The sequence below is a fragment of the Eptesicus fuscus genome, chromosome 2, assembly GCF_027574615.1.
Source record: "Eptesicus fuscus isolate TK198812 chromosome 2, DD_ASM_mEF_20220401, whole genome shotgun sequence".
In the NCBI taxonomy this organism is placed as follows: domain Eukaryota; kingdom Metazoa; phylum Chordata; class Mammalia; order Chiroptera; family Vespertilionidae; genus Eptesicus; species Eptesicus fuscus.
Genome location: NC_072474.1, coordinates 53,485,617 through 53,499,252, shown reverse-complemented (window position 1 = coordinate 53,499,252; position 13,636 = coordinate 53,485,617). Strand labels below are relative to the sequence as shown.

At 45.6% G+C, this 13,636-nt stretch overlaps 1 protein-coding gene across 1 annotated transcript in view; it reads right to left on the bottom strand.

Annotated features, from left to right (window-relative positions):
- Positions 1–7,908: 7,908 nt before the first annotated feature.
- UNC5C (unc-5 netrin receptor C) overlaps positions 7,909–13,636 on the bottom strand; it is a 395,871-nt gene continuing 390,143 nt past the window's right edge. Inside the window, exons 15-16 of the mRNA XM_054723184.1 lie at positions 9,082–9,260; positions 7,909–8,074 (exon numbers count right to left, since the gene is read on the bottom strand). Of these exons, the coding sequence (XP_054579159.1) occupies positions 7,909–8,074; positions 9,082–9,260 (345 nt within the window). The remainder of the gene's footprint in view (positions 8,075–9,081; positions 9,261–13,636) is intronic.

The following is a 13,636-nucleotide window of genomic DNA, read 5'->3' as shown; positions in this document are numbered from 1 at the left end:
CCCAGGATGGGCGGACACAGAGGGGCAGACACAGAGGGAGGCCAGGCCTCACACTCTCTGGGGACCGCCACTCGGACGGGTTTGAGGCGGGCCGTCAGCCGTGACTTTGGAAGGGGTTTCATGCTCTCCTGGGTTCAGCTTTCCCAACAGGGACCCCGGCAGCCAAAGCTCCAAGGTAGGGCTTCCCGGTGACATGGGGCTGTCTGTGCTACCCGCGTTTCCTTCCTGAAGTGCTGTTTTGTTCCGTTAACTGAATTTTCATTCGTTTTCATGGAGTTGAATTCTCTAGTTCAGCCACAGGACTCACGCCTCGCTTTTATTCTTAGTTTATATATTGTCACTACTTCCTGAGCCCTGGCAAACATTTGAGCTTGTAACCCCAGCTTTGAATCAGTCTTAAGTCACTCTCCCAGTTCAGGGTGAGGGGGTATTTCTTAGTGTTGGCACAGCTGCTCACAAACACTCTCTTGTTAGGGGTCAGGGCTGGTTACAGTCCACCTGACACCCTCCTCCAAGTACAATCGATCCTTGAATAACATTGGCCTTAGGGGCAATAAAACCCGGCACAATCAAAACTGTATGTAACTTTTGACACCCGCCCCTCTCAACACTTAACTAGCAATAGCCTACTTTTGACCGAAGCCTTACTGATAATAGTCAACAGGTATTTTGTATGTGATATGTACAGTATACTGTATTCTTACAATACAGTAAGCTGGAGAAAAGAAAGTGTTATTCAGAAAATCAAAAGGGAAAAGGCAGCATTTATTGAGAAAACCCCACATGTAAGTGGACCCGCTCAGCTCAAACCCATGCCGTCCCAGGGTCAGCAGGAGTTCTTTCCCCAAGGACAGGCCTGCCTTCCCCGCCACGCCTCGTCTCATAGCTGCTTTCCACCACACACTGGGAGCCTTTTCCCTGCTCACCCGAAGGGAGTGGCCAGTGTCCTGGACCAAGGTGAGCACCTGATTGGCTTCTGCTAGAGCTCGGGGCATCCTGTGTGACTGGCTCACCGGTCTTCCCTACCTCTAGTGCAGGGGTTTGCATGCCTCCTTGAAGATCAGATCTCTGCGGGCAGGGGAGGCCCTCATCCTCTTCTTAGTCACAAACTCCCAGGGGCCCCGAATGCAGCAGTTTTAAGACTCTGGTTCTCCCAACCAACTGCTCAGCAGTATCATGTGGGTGCTTCAAACTCTAACATCCCCCCTCTTCCCAAACTGTGAAATCAGAATCTCTGGCAATGGGACCCAGGCACTCAAGTGATTCCAATGTGAGAAGCCACATTCTGGAACCTCGCCCTGTGCCTGAGGGGCTGGTGATTGCCCTCCAGGCAGAAACCAGCGGCTCTGTGTCCTCGCGAAGGAGCCCACGGTGGCTCTTCCGGGAGGAGGGCTTTGCTAGGAAGAAATGAGAGACAGCGTTCTCTGTTGCTTATAAATATAATTTATTACCTGTTTAAAAATTCTTTCTTACATTTTGTACATGTAGGCTGACAGAATAAATGCAGGCAAGTTACAAACCCAGGGGACGGCAGGAAAATGGGGAGAGGCAGCCAGAGAGAGAACAGAGGCACCCCGGAGCTGGCCCTCACCTCTGCTGCGGCCGAACGGCGGGCAGTGTCCCGGAGCCCTCCTCCTCCGCCAGGGCTTTTCTAGAAAAGGAATTGCATAGAAGATACAGCAAGAGGGAACTCCGCACCAACAAAAGAAGTGTCCCATGTCTGAAAAACCAAGGTGGCATTGTTGTGTGTTAAAAAAAAAAAATGACCAAGCCCCGAACCTCCATCTGACATTCCTGCCCTTGAACTGTCCCAAAGGGAACAGCAGGTAGACGACACCGGCTCCTCAACACGGAGTGCTGGGCTCTTCCCCTGACGCACATTGGCCGTCTTCTTTAGAAAGCAAAGGGGAAGGCCAGCAGCTTGCTGCAGCGCCACACTGAACTCAGAGAGCACACCGCACTGCGCCCGGCACCCTCACCGAGCGATGATGTTCCCTGCAACTGAGCTGGCGCTGTTTCGCCACCAGCAGGTCTAGGACAGAATGAAGGGAGAACGCAAACCACAAGTCTCACGTCCAACGCCTTCCTTTTGCTGTCCTCTTTCTCCTCCAGGGCCTGGAGGAATAGCCACGTGTGTTTATAACCCTACGTTAGCAGGTGTCGTAAGAGACTTTAAACATATAAAAGAGCAAAGGCCTTTTCCACTGGCCCTGGCTTTCTTGCTCTTTTGTGCCATTCTAAAACAGACGCCTTTTACCATGGGCCACATGGCTCGGGTCAGGATGCTTGGGTGTTGCCTCGTCATCATGCGGAGGTTCAGAGGCCAAGGTCTCCTCATCCTTTAGGCTACTGATCAGCAAAACCTGCCCACCATTCAGGTTCTGAAGGCCAGCACTGAGGGTTAGGACCTGGGGTCAGTGCCGTCCGGTTCCACAGTGTCAATCCCAGTAGACCTTTGGGATTGAAGGATGATGACACGTAGGACGTAGGCATATTTGAAGTGCTATGGCCTTGAGCTAATAATTTTGCTGAGGCACAAACCTGAAATGGCACGTTGAGAAGCTGGTGTATTGTAGCATATACTTTGGCTGGTGGGTAGCCGATGGCATCTTTCCTGTTTTCTACCCAGCAATTGGTGGGTCATGGCCCCCAAGATGTTCAGCATGGATTCTTGACTTGGAAGATCTCAATACACAAGTGCCTCGTGGGCAGAGGATGGGAACTAGCCCCCTCTCAGGGCTGGGTTGTGTGTGCTAGTCCCTGTGTGGAGCTTCTGTCAGCCCAGGGATGTTTTCCTTGACCAAGCTGGAATACATCTGGGGCATACATTACATTTGGTTGAATTAACCCATTATTATCCCACCAAAGATCAATACAGGAAGGTGACAGGCCACTGGGAAATCTGGGAGCCATCGATTCTCCTGAAGACACGTTTTTAAAGTAGGACTTCTGGAAATGGGGGCAATCACAGGTTGATAAGACTAAAGGATAAGGAAGTTCATTGTCAGACTTGGTCTATGGAGAAAACCCACCCAGTGACATATAAGGCCATCTCCCTACTTTATAAAAATAGCAAGTTATCAGGCATGAATTCTGGAAATAGTTATGACTTTGTTTGGTTTACTTGACCTGTAGGGACATAGGCTTAAATTAACATTGCTTACAATGTATTTATTCCTCTTATGCCTGGTTCCATTAAAAAAAATCTTTAGCGATACAAGGGAAATCTTTCAAAATGATCATTACAGTCAAAGATTATACAAATAGATTTCTTAGGGTAGAGAAACAGCACTTCATTGCACAGTGGCAAAGTTTTAAGAATTTTAGTCAACATTAGCTCTGTAAAGTTGAAAACAAAAGAATATACAAAAACACAAACAAAAAACCCAATGTGTAATAGTTGGTCCTACGAGGCACTCGAAATGTTAAAAAAAAAAAGTTTTATTACCTTGAGATAATAAAAATATTCCCTTATTGGATCTATAAATGTTAATGCTCATTGACTATTATCATCTTTGTAAATAATTGGCTTTGAGCGAAAACATTCTGATTCAAAAAAGCTCCTCTGTTCTCAAAGAAGATGGATGAAAACCCATTTCATTTCAGCTGTTTCTTGCATCAGCCTTGGAGTTGTACTGAGGTCTCCTAGTGAAACGGATAAGTTGTCTCGAGCAACTGCTCAGCAAAAGCTAAAGCTGACATTCAACCTGAAGCTCTAAACTCTTCCCACCTCCTTTACACTCTCTTGCAGGTCTTCATATGTTTTCTTTCACTTGTGAATTCTGGGGAGATAGTGAGCCCCTGACTGGCTCCCTTCCTCATACATTGATGACAGAGGAGTAAGTGGACCAAGAGCACAGCTGTGTCCCTGATGGAGACAAATAGGATACATAAGAAAAGAGCCTTGTCTGATCCTTTCCAGAAGAAGTAAAAAGTTTGATTCTATTATTGGAACGCTTACTTGAAGGATATAGGAGAAATGCCATTCAAATATATGCTTAGATGTGTAGTTTCCAGAGTGTCCTGAACTCAGACTCCCTGATGTCTTCCTAAAGAATGGTCTACTGTTTGAATGTTGTGAATTGAAAATCTACAGAAGGAAAGTATAGATGAAAATAGCCAATGGTCAATCAGTTTAATACTGGACACCTCATCCAAGACATTGCCCTGCCTTGGAAGAGCCTCCACTGCTGATGTGGGATGGTTTTTTCTAGGTAACTGAGGTGGATATCCACGTTGGTAGCCACACTGTGTGTGAAAAGGCTGTTCGCTGTGAGGACCTTGGTGTTACACATTTGCATCACCTTGTGCCCAGTTATCAATTCTGAATCCAACTTCTATTCCTTCCAGATCACTTTAAGGAAATTTAAATGAGTGTGGTGAGGAAAAAAAAAAAGAAAGAAAAGAAAACTTCTGCTTTTAGATCCCCAAATTCAGAAGAAGGAAGCTTCTTTTTTTCTCTCATTGATCAACAATCACAATTTTCAATCACTTAGACATAGCATACTCATTTTCATACATAAAACATTTCTTTCCAAGTGGGTGCTTCTCACATTTCCAGAAATAAATGTTAGAGGACCAAAAGTAGGAGATTTAAAATAAAGATTTAATATAAAGCCCAATGAAAAATATAAATGTTAAAATGACAATTCTTCAAAGACTGTTTTATAAAGATGTTTATGTATTTCTATTATCAAAATCCAACTTGAGATGTGTCATGTAGGAATGAGTTGATGACATAATAGGCTCATAATGACATGCAATTTTTGATATGGATACTTTAATTGAGAAGAAAAAAAAAGTGAGAATACGAAAGCTATATTTGAAGTGAAGTGCCCGCACATCTATTTGTTATAAAGGCGCTATTGACTCTGCAGGTTTTCAGTTCCTTTGTCAAACAACTCTTAGTGAGTTTTTATATTAAGCTGAAGGTAGATTGTGTTATACACCACTAGATGGCACCATGCACAAGTGATAGGTTTTCCCTTCCAAATGCAGTTAGCCTTGTCTTTCTGCACAAGCTAAATAAACATGAAAGGCAGGACTAGTCACATAGAATGGTTGATGAAGTGACTCCCTTGAAATGAAATGTTGGCTCTGGAGCTTCTAAGTTTGAGAGCAAACTAACAGCTATTACATTTTTCCAAAGAAGGAAATCAGAATTCATAGTGAAGATTATCTGACATAAGTGGTACGTTATACGCATGGAAGCTGCCATTCACTTGATAGGAAACATAACAGGGTTCTACAACAGATGGTAGATGAGCACCTTACTTAATAAAGGATCAACCACTCTTCCTGTTTCTGGTGCTGGGAGGCTGAATCCCAAAACATGAAACATCTGAAGTGAACGCCAAAGGCCTTCGATGGCTTTGATGATATAGTCCCTGCCTGCTACGTTCAATATTTCTGCATTGATGATTTTTAATGATTTTTTTCTAGTTCAAGTTTTGAATGGGTTTTCTGGGTAGCTGGATATTTGCTCCTCTCTACTTTTCACTAGGCATGAAAGTTCCTTTGAGAAGCCTTCAGATTTCTAATTCTTGATTTCCATAGATGACAACCCCCCAAACCAGTAATCATGAGCAATCTTGAGAAGTTATTTCAAGATGCAGCAATGGATAATAGCTCTCTTCTCCTCCACTTTAAAAAATATATATTTACAATTTTTTATGTAGAATACAACTTTACTATCTTTTGGTCAAATATGCATTGGTACAGACATTATCCACTGAAATTGTTTACTAGTGCAATCTTTCCCTTTCATGATAAGTGTAACATATTTTATATATGGTGCAGGGAGTGGCCTGAGAGAGACTGGTTATGGAATGCATACCTACAACAGAAAATGAGAAATAAAAGGTCTGGAAGAAAAGGCTCCATCCATATCAAGGTATCAATATTCTCTCAATGACAAAGATGGAGGGGGCTGGAAATATCAAGAAGTCACCAACATACTCAGGAGAGGAAATATATGTGGAAAGAAGGGAGAAATGCATGGAATTACTTCTAATTCAAATCCATTCAGCAACCTGGACACCTCTAGCCCAAAAGTAAACCACAGCCATGTTTTGAAGGTTCTTCTTCATACATGTGGGTTCTTGTTTTTCAATCTTGGTTAGGCCATGGGGCTCTTAACTCTCTAATCCCCACCTGCTGAATGAATGGAGTCCCTGTGTTAAAACAAAGAGCCTGTGATGGTCCTAAGGAAATATCATAGTTTATACAAAATAGTCCCTTGATGAACTATTTTTCAGTTAATTTTTTTAAATTTAAAAATTTTGACCAAGACAATAATAGGACATAATTTGCTACTAACCAGGAAGGCAAATAGTTCCAAGAGAGGAAAGAAAGTGATAATTAAGGATGCCATCTCTCAGGGAACAGCATAATTCAGTGACACAAAGACAAGACTTGAAAGCATAACAAATATGTTACAAGTTAGAATAATTGTCTTGCAAGTTGGAACAATTTGAAAAGCATAATGTAGCCTGGACAAGAGTCTAGCCTTGATGGGTCTTTAATGACCCCGCACAGAGCCCACTGTGGTCTTCACACTGGAGAACAGGACTGGAGTGGAGGTCCAGCATGTTGGAACCTTGAGATGACCTGATCCCACCCCTCTGTTTTACAGGTGAGGACACGGAGGTCTAGTGAGGTTAGATGACTTTTCCCAAAGTAGCGCCGCTAGACCAGGACAAACCCAGCAGGAGAATTGGTTTCCTGATTTCCATTTCAGAGGCCGTTCCTTCAAACACACTGCCTCTAAGGGAGAAAGAGTCCTGAGGGGAGTCAGTGTGGGGCCACATGACCCCAATATTCAGTGAACTTGAATAGAGGACTCAGAGGAGGAAGACCCTGCCTGAGCAAGCCGCAAGAACAGATGGGCAAAGCCATTAAGCATTCACTACCTTGCTGGGGCAGAATGATGGGAAAAGATGAAAGGTCAAGGAAGCAATGCCTGTTTAATTAAACTGGTGACCATGCCCACCTTGTTATGGGAGAAGGTGAAGCAGGTCTAGTCAATACCTAAATACTAACAGTACTGCTAACAAAAACCGAAGGTAAAAGAAAAGCCTTTCACTAGAATACTTGTAAATACTCATCAATAATAATAATGATAATAACGATACCTTAAAAAAAAACAACCACTTCAAATTGCATATTACAAACACACATGTTGTGAAGAAATGCTTGTTTGTGTGGTTGAACATGAGTCACTGTCTTTCCTGCAATGCTGCAGCGTTATTCCCAGAGGGCACCGGGCGGGTGTCCTGAAGGAATAAGGAGTCTTAGTTATTTCTCCTTCATACTTAGATTCCCCACTTCCCTGATACAAACAGTAACACTGGTTTTACGAGTTCTAGAAACAAAACACTGATGGGAGGATTATCTGAGACACTTGATGCACATGATTTGTAGCAAAAGTCTGTGATTTCTCTGTGAATCACTAATCTGAAATAGACACAACAAACCGTCCACAGCTTCAACTTCAAATGATTTAAACAAAAATAGAACGAGCCATGGACAGTGTCTGCATCCCTGTCCAATTTGATGTAAACAACGTTTGTAGAAATTGGGTTTGTTAAGAAAGTTTATCCATATATCTGGATAGCAATAAAAAGCGTTTCCTAGGAAACTGTAAGATCCTGTACCACACAGCATACAGCCCAACAAAGAGGAAGATTAGGTTGGTTTCTAAATTCAAGGTACAAATGTACATAATTGTTCTTAACTCCGGTGATGAGGTCCCATAAAGCGGGCGTATAGAACGGTAGTTGGTATCTGTTTTCCTTCTCTCTCCAGCTGCCATCTTGCCTGTGAAGCTCATTGGTCTGGTCTGGATTTCCTCCTCAGCTGTGATCCCCGGATGGCCACAGACTCCCTGTGCATCCAGTCCAGCGTGGGTCAATACTGTCCTTCTGCTGCTAAAGACACGACGGTTTCATGTCTTCCCATTTCTTCCAGGACAGCTGCCAGCATGCTCAGGTTTCCATCCGGGAAGTTCTGTGCTTCCCAAAGATCCAGGATTACTCCAGTTGGGCTTGACTTGGTGGCAAAGTAATTCAAGTACCTATAATTGGGAATGGGCAAATGTGCTGCTTAATGGCATTATTTACAGATCTATTTTCTCTTTACTTTAAAAAATAGATATTTTTATTGATTTCATAAATCAACAAACTGAAGGTAAAGGAAGAGAGAGAGAGATAGAAACATCATTGATGAGAGAGAATCATGGATTGACCCGGCTGCCTCCTGTGTGATGGGATCGAGCCCACAATCCAGGCATCGAACCGTGACCTCCTGGTTCATAGGCCGATGCTCACCCACTTAGCTACACCAGCCGGGCAATTTTCTCTTTATTTTTTACGACCCCTTCTGTCTGTCCATTTGCCTGTTAAGAATCTAGGTCCCACTTGAGAGAGAAACTGTGTTTTACAGTGAACCATCCTAAATAACTAGCCTGTACTTAATTAGATCAGCCCCAGACAGGAAATGTAAGGTTTAACTTTGTTAACCTCAACTCTGAGTAAGATAATTTAAGAGACAACATGTGTATGGGTCACATCCTAAACAGGAAATCAAGAGACTTATATTTTCTTTCCAGCCCAGGCTCCGATCATCTCTGACAGGTCGTGCCATGTCTCCCGCTTGGTAGCGATGGCAACATTTTACAAGGAAGAGGCCTCTGAGGTCTCCCGGTAACTGAATGTCAATGCTGCGTTTTGCATATTAGTGACTCATGCAGCTGCAGGTCCTGCTCTACAGGAGATGGAGAACAATAATTACTATAGCGAGGGGACATATTTCTTAGGGGGATTCAGCCCATCAGCTTTGCAGAGTGAATCACAAAACTTGATACTTGTAAATGTCAGATAAGCCCAGAATGTCTCTCAATAACAGTGTTTGCAAAACCATAGTGCACGATGCAAAGAAGAAGCTTAATGCACGTTTGCAGAAGGAAAGTAAATAGATGGATAGATGGGAAAAAAAAGAAAAAGAATGCTGCCCTGTGTCTAACTGTTACCAGCCTGGAGCCTATGTCTAACAGAACTAGTCCTGGCATCTGGCCACACCCACCTGTCCAGTCTTAGCTTATGCGCCAGCATCCTCCAGTCATGACCTCTTGTCTGGGGGGCATCCAGGCTGCTGCAGAGCTTCTGCCGGATCGGGGGAGGGATGCTGAAAGCACTGGGGCCTGTCATGGTGGTGATGGTGCTCGCCGGATCCAGCAGAGGCAAGTCCATGCCAGTAGGTTCCTGTAGTTCAGGCACAGGAACAACACAGCATTATTTCTGGAGACAAAAGCAGCCCCAGTCACCATCACGCCTCGCTCTGAGCAGTAAGAAGAGAATGGGGGCTACTGTTCTTCCTAGTAAGAACGGCTTCTTCCTGGCTGAGAGCTGTGATTGGCTATCTGCGACCGGGCTGAGAGGAAAGGTGCATGTTGGGCTGACTTTGCAGAGCCTTGGATTTATGAGTGAACAGATCTTGAACAGATCTGAGATCACAAGGCCAAAAGTTCAGAGCTTTAAGAGACTGTCTGACCCTGAGGGGGAAGCCCCAGGCAAATGCCCAAGTACCTTCTTGCGCTAACCTCCCAGGAAGATGGCTCTGGCTGCTTCTGCTGAACGAAACGAACACAGCTCTTCTCTAAATGATATCAAATTAAGACTTAATTTTTTGGAAGAAAATGGTGAACACAATATACAGCCATAGGGCAAGCTGCTAATGGAATCTTCCAATGACTGTACACCCTTATTTTGTTTAAATCGAATTGTAGTAGAGAAAACCATAAATTGGCTTTTAAAATAGTTTCAGCTCATAAAACAGCACAAATGCAAAGATCTGAATTTCATCTGTAGGAGAAACTCGAATCATTTTCTGATCTTCTGCTGGTTGGAAAAGCAAAAGCAAATGTTGCCTGGGAACGATTAAAGCAATAACAGAAGAAAATCTCCTTAATCTACTTTAAATGTCACCTCTCTCTCTTTTTTTCTAAAGCAGGTAGCTCCTCGGTGCACATAATTAGTTGCTGGAGGATAAACGAGACACACACAGCTTCAAGTATCAAGGAGACTCTGGTGTCTGGCGGTGCTCAGCTCAGGGGTCAGTGCCACCATTGCCCAGAGCCCCCACCCCTCGCTGCTCCTGTATGCGGGGGTCGCTGCCGTCTGGGTCCCAGTGTTGACTGACAGTGCACCCTGCGTTCCGGGATCAGCAGCCAGTGGCCACGGCGAGGCGTGTGTAATCCCACCGCGCAGGGCGCATACGCACAGGAGCGCTAAACAAAACTCTTTGTGTTTTAATACACACAGTGGTGTTGGCTGCCATCACAGGGTTTGGCTTCCAAACCCAAAGCTTGGCAAGTGGAGACGCCCAGGATTTCATTTGCTCCTTTGTGCTAACTCCAGCAGCACATGCCAGGATTTTAAAAGACTGGTATGAAACACAGAAGCAACAATGGGAGTTGGAATCCCTGAATGAAAACATGACCCACAAATCTTTCCCTTCAGCGGGCCCAGAGCTCCTTCCAAGGGGCCGCGAGGAGAGAGGGCTCCTGTCCTCCAGCGCACGGGGCTCCCACAAAGGGAAGCAGAAGCGTTACCTGAGAGAGCGCCTGGGGTTTCTCAATGGATTTACGTTGGGGATGTCTGAATCCAGGTGCCCAAACTCACATCAGGCATGAAACCATGTATGTCCGGGTGGGGGAGGGGAAGGTGAAGAGAAAGCACGTGGTGGTTCCACAGCTTACTGCCATCAGCCACAGAGAGCTCCCGCTTGCTTCTCCAGAGTCCAGAGGAAACCACCACGTCCCTCAAATACAACCACTCGCTGACTGTGCCTCCCTGGAGGGTAAGTTCTTAGAGGGAGGGGTCTGCTTAGTACAGCGCTGTCCAAAGACTCCTCTTGCCGTTGGCCACAGTAGCTTCCTCCTGCTTACCTGCAGCCCACCCCCGTCTGCCACACTGATCTAAAGTGCCAAGCGGCTGCTTCCCCACCCCCTCATTCAGAAGTACTTCCTGACCCTCCTGCCACAGGGAGCCCCGGCTTTTAATCAGGCCGTTAGGGGTAGCAGCGACCCTGTCAGCTGGTATGAGATCCCAGAGGGGAAGCCCATACAATGCAGAGCTAGGCCTGACATGAACGTAAGGGCCCCACACCCATGTGCTCCCACCGCCTGACACGCTGACCCTAGTCTTTCTCAGGTTGCCTTGACGTGACTCAAACTTTCCTCAGGTTGGATCCCTCACTGTCCCTAGCACCTCCTTTAAGATAATCTCTGCCGCGCAAACCCCTCAAAGTCAGGACCAAAACCAAGTCCCCTGAGCCTCCCCGGAGCAAATACACCCATCAACCTGGAGGCCTACGGCACTTCCCCCAGCTCTTCAGCAGCCCTCAGGGTCTGCCGATGCACCTTGGCCGTATTTATATATTACTTCCTTTGATTGCTCAGATTTCTTGGAGATGAGAGTATTTTTGTCATCCTCATAACTCCTGTGATACGCAGCACCTGGGAGCTACTGAGCTCGTATTTGTTGAAATGAAAGAAAATATTGTGCCTAGCGCAGAAAGGGTCTGAAGCCAGTGTCTGGCAGAAGCCCACCCCACAGAGTCGTGTGTGGAGCTTCCTGCCAACTAAATGTGACTAAGAGTATGGCTCTTCTCACTGCTAAATGCTGAAGGCAGAGGCCAGGGCCAGGCAGGCGTGGCTCTCAGGAAGGTCTGCTCACCCAGTGGTCGGCAAACTCATTAGTCAACAGAGCCAAATATCAACAGTACAACGATTGAAATTTCTTTTGAGAGCCAAATGTTTTAAACTGAAACTGTATAGGTAGGTACATTGTTATTAACTTAATTAGGGTACTCCTAAGCTGGCCTTTGCTAAAAACTCAAGGGGCCAAAGAAAGAGCCCCATGTGGCTCGCGAGCCGCGGTTTGCCGACCACTGTGCTCACCTATCCACGTTGTCAGCCTTTTCCTAATGAATAGAGAACCATCAGCACTTCAGGTGGCCCTTCCTCCTGGGTCTCTCGGGCCGCTGTGCCTGTTTACTTCTGTGTGGATGAAACAAGCCCCACAGGGCATAATGTCTTGTCTCTCTTATCAGATGGCTGACAACAGCCTTGGTGGTAAAAGAAAAATACACCTCTAGTTACATTTAAATTTCATCTAGTAATTTCCGTTCCTATTAGCCCTTCCTTCACTTCCAGGTAACAGTGGAGTTTACACTCACAGAATGCTTATTACAATAATCGTTTGTGATATTGGTACCATCTGTCTTTGATGTTGTGAGTCCCTTAGTTAAGCATATGGTTTCTCACCATTAACCAAACAGCTGCTATGGGTGACGACACGCGTTTTCAGCACCCAGTCCGCAGCAGACTTTCCACTCCCATATTCTGCTTCTTCCGAAAGCCAACGAGGAAACCCAGGCTTTCCAATGGTCGTTTTGAACAGAGTGCAGAAAACAGAAGAGGCCAATTGACGGGAGGGCAATAGCAGAATGATGTTACTTTGAACATTTAAAATATTATTTATTCTCTGTGTACACAAAAGTGTTGTGTATTAGGGGTTGTAAGATCTCCCTCTGTAGCTAAAACTGAATGGAAGGCCTGAAGAAGGTATGTTTCTCTCTTGGCGGTGATGGGTAGCTTCCGTCTTATTACTCTCCCATCCCTCTAAAAAACACACACACAAAACTTTTCTCATTTACATTTTGACATTCATTTATGCCCATACTTTTCAAACATTTTCATTCTTTAAAATATATCTATATATTTCTCACGTCAGAGAGGAAGGGAGAGGGAGAGATAGAAACATCAATGATGAGAGAATCATTTATCAGCTGCCTCTTGCATGCCCCCTACTGGGGACCTAGCCTCTCAGCTGGGGATGGAACCTGCAACCCAGACATGTGCCCTGACAAGGAATCAACAGTGATCTCCTGGTTCAAGCACTGAGTCACACTAGCCGGCAGACATTTTCATTCTTTTTTTTTTTTTTTAAATATATTTTATTGATTTTTTTACAGAGAGGAAGGGAGAGAGATAGAGAGTTAGAAACATCGATGAGAGAGAAACATCGATCAGCTGCCTCCTGCACGCCCCCCACTGGGGATGTGCCCACAACCAAGATACGTGCCCTTGACCGGAATCGAACCCAGGACCTTTCAGTCCGCAGGCCGACACTCCATCCACTGAGCCAAACCGGTTTCGGCGACATTTTCATTCTTAAACTCATCTCTGCCAGCCTACGGGCTTTGTTTCCAGTTAAGGAATCTCTGGCCAAAGCACTTGGAGAGGAACAACTGCCGGCTCCTGGCATCACCATGGTCTATGTCAAGCACAGCCTGGCCTCCCTGGCGGGCAGGGTCCTCAGCCTGGCTACAGGGACCAAGGGCCACGTCTCTTTGTAAATGACCGCTGGGGAGGCCCTGAGAGGTGGTGGCTGGTGGGAGGAGGGGCGTGAGCAGCACATTCCTGGCAAGTCAGCTCATGCCTGGGAGGCAGGGCATGGCCACTGCAGCCCTGTCCACCTGCCAGCTTGCGGGGGACCCCAGGAAGGAGCCCTGTGAGAAGAAAGACCTCACAGACGGAGCCTTCCTCTGCTTGGTTATGGTTTGTCCATCACAG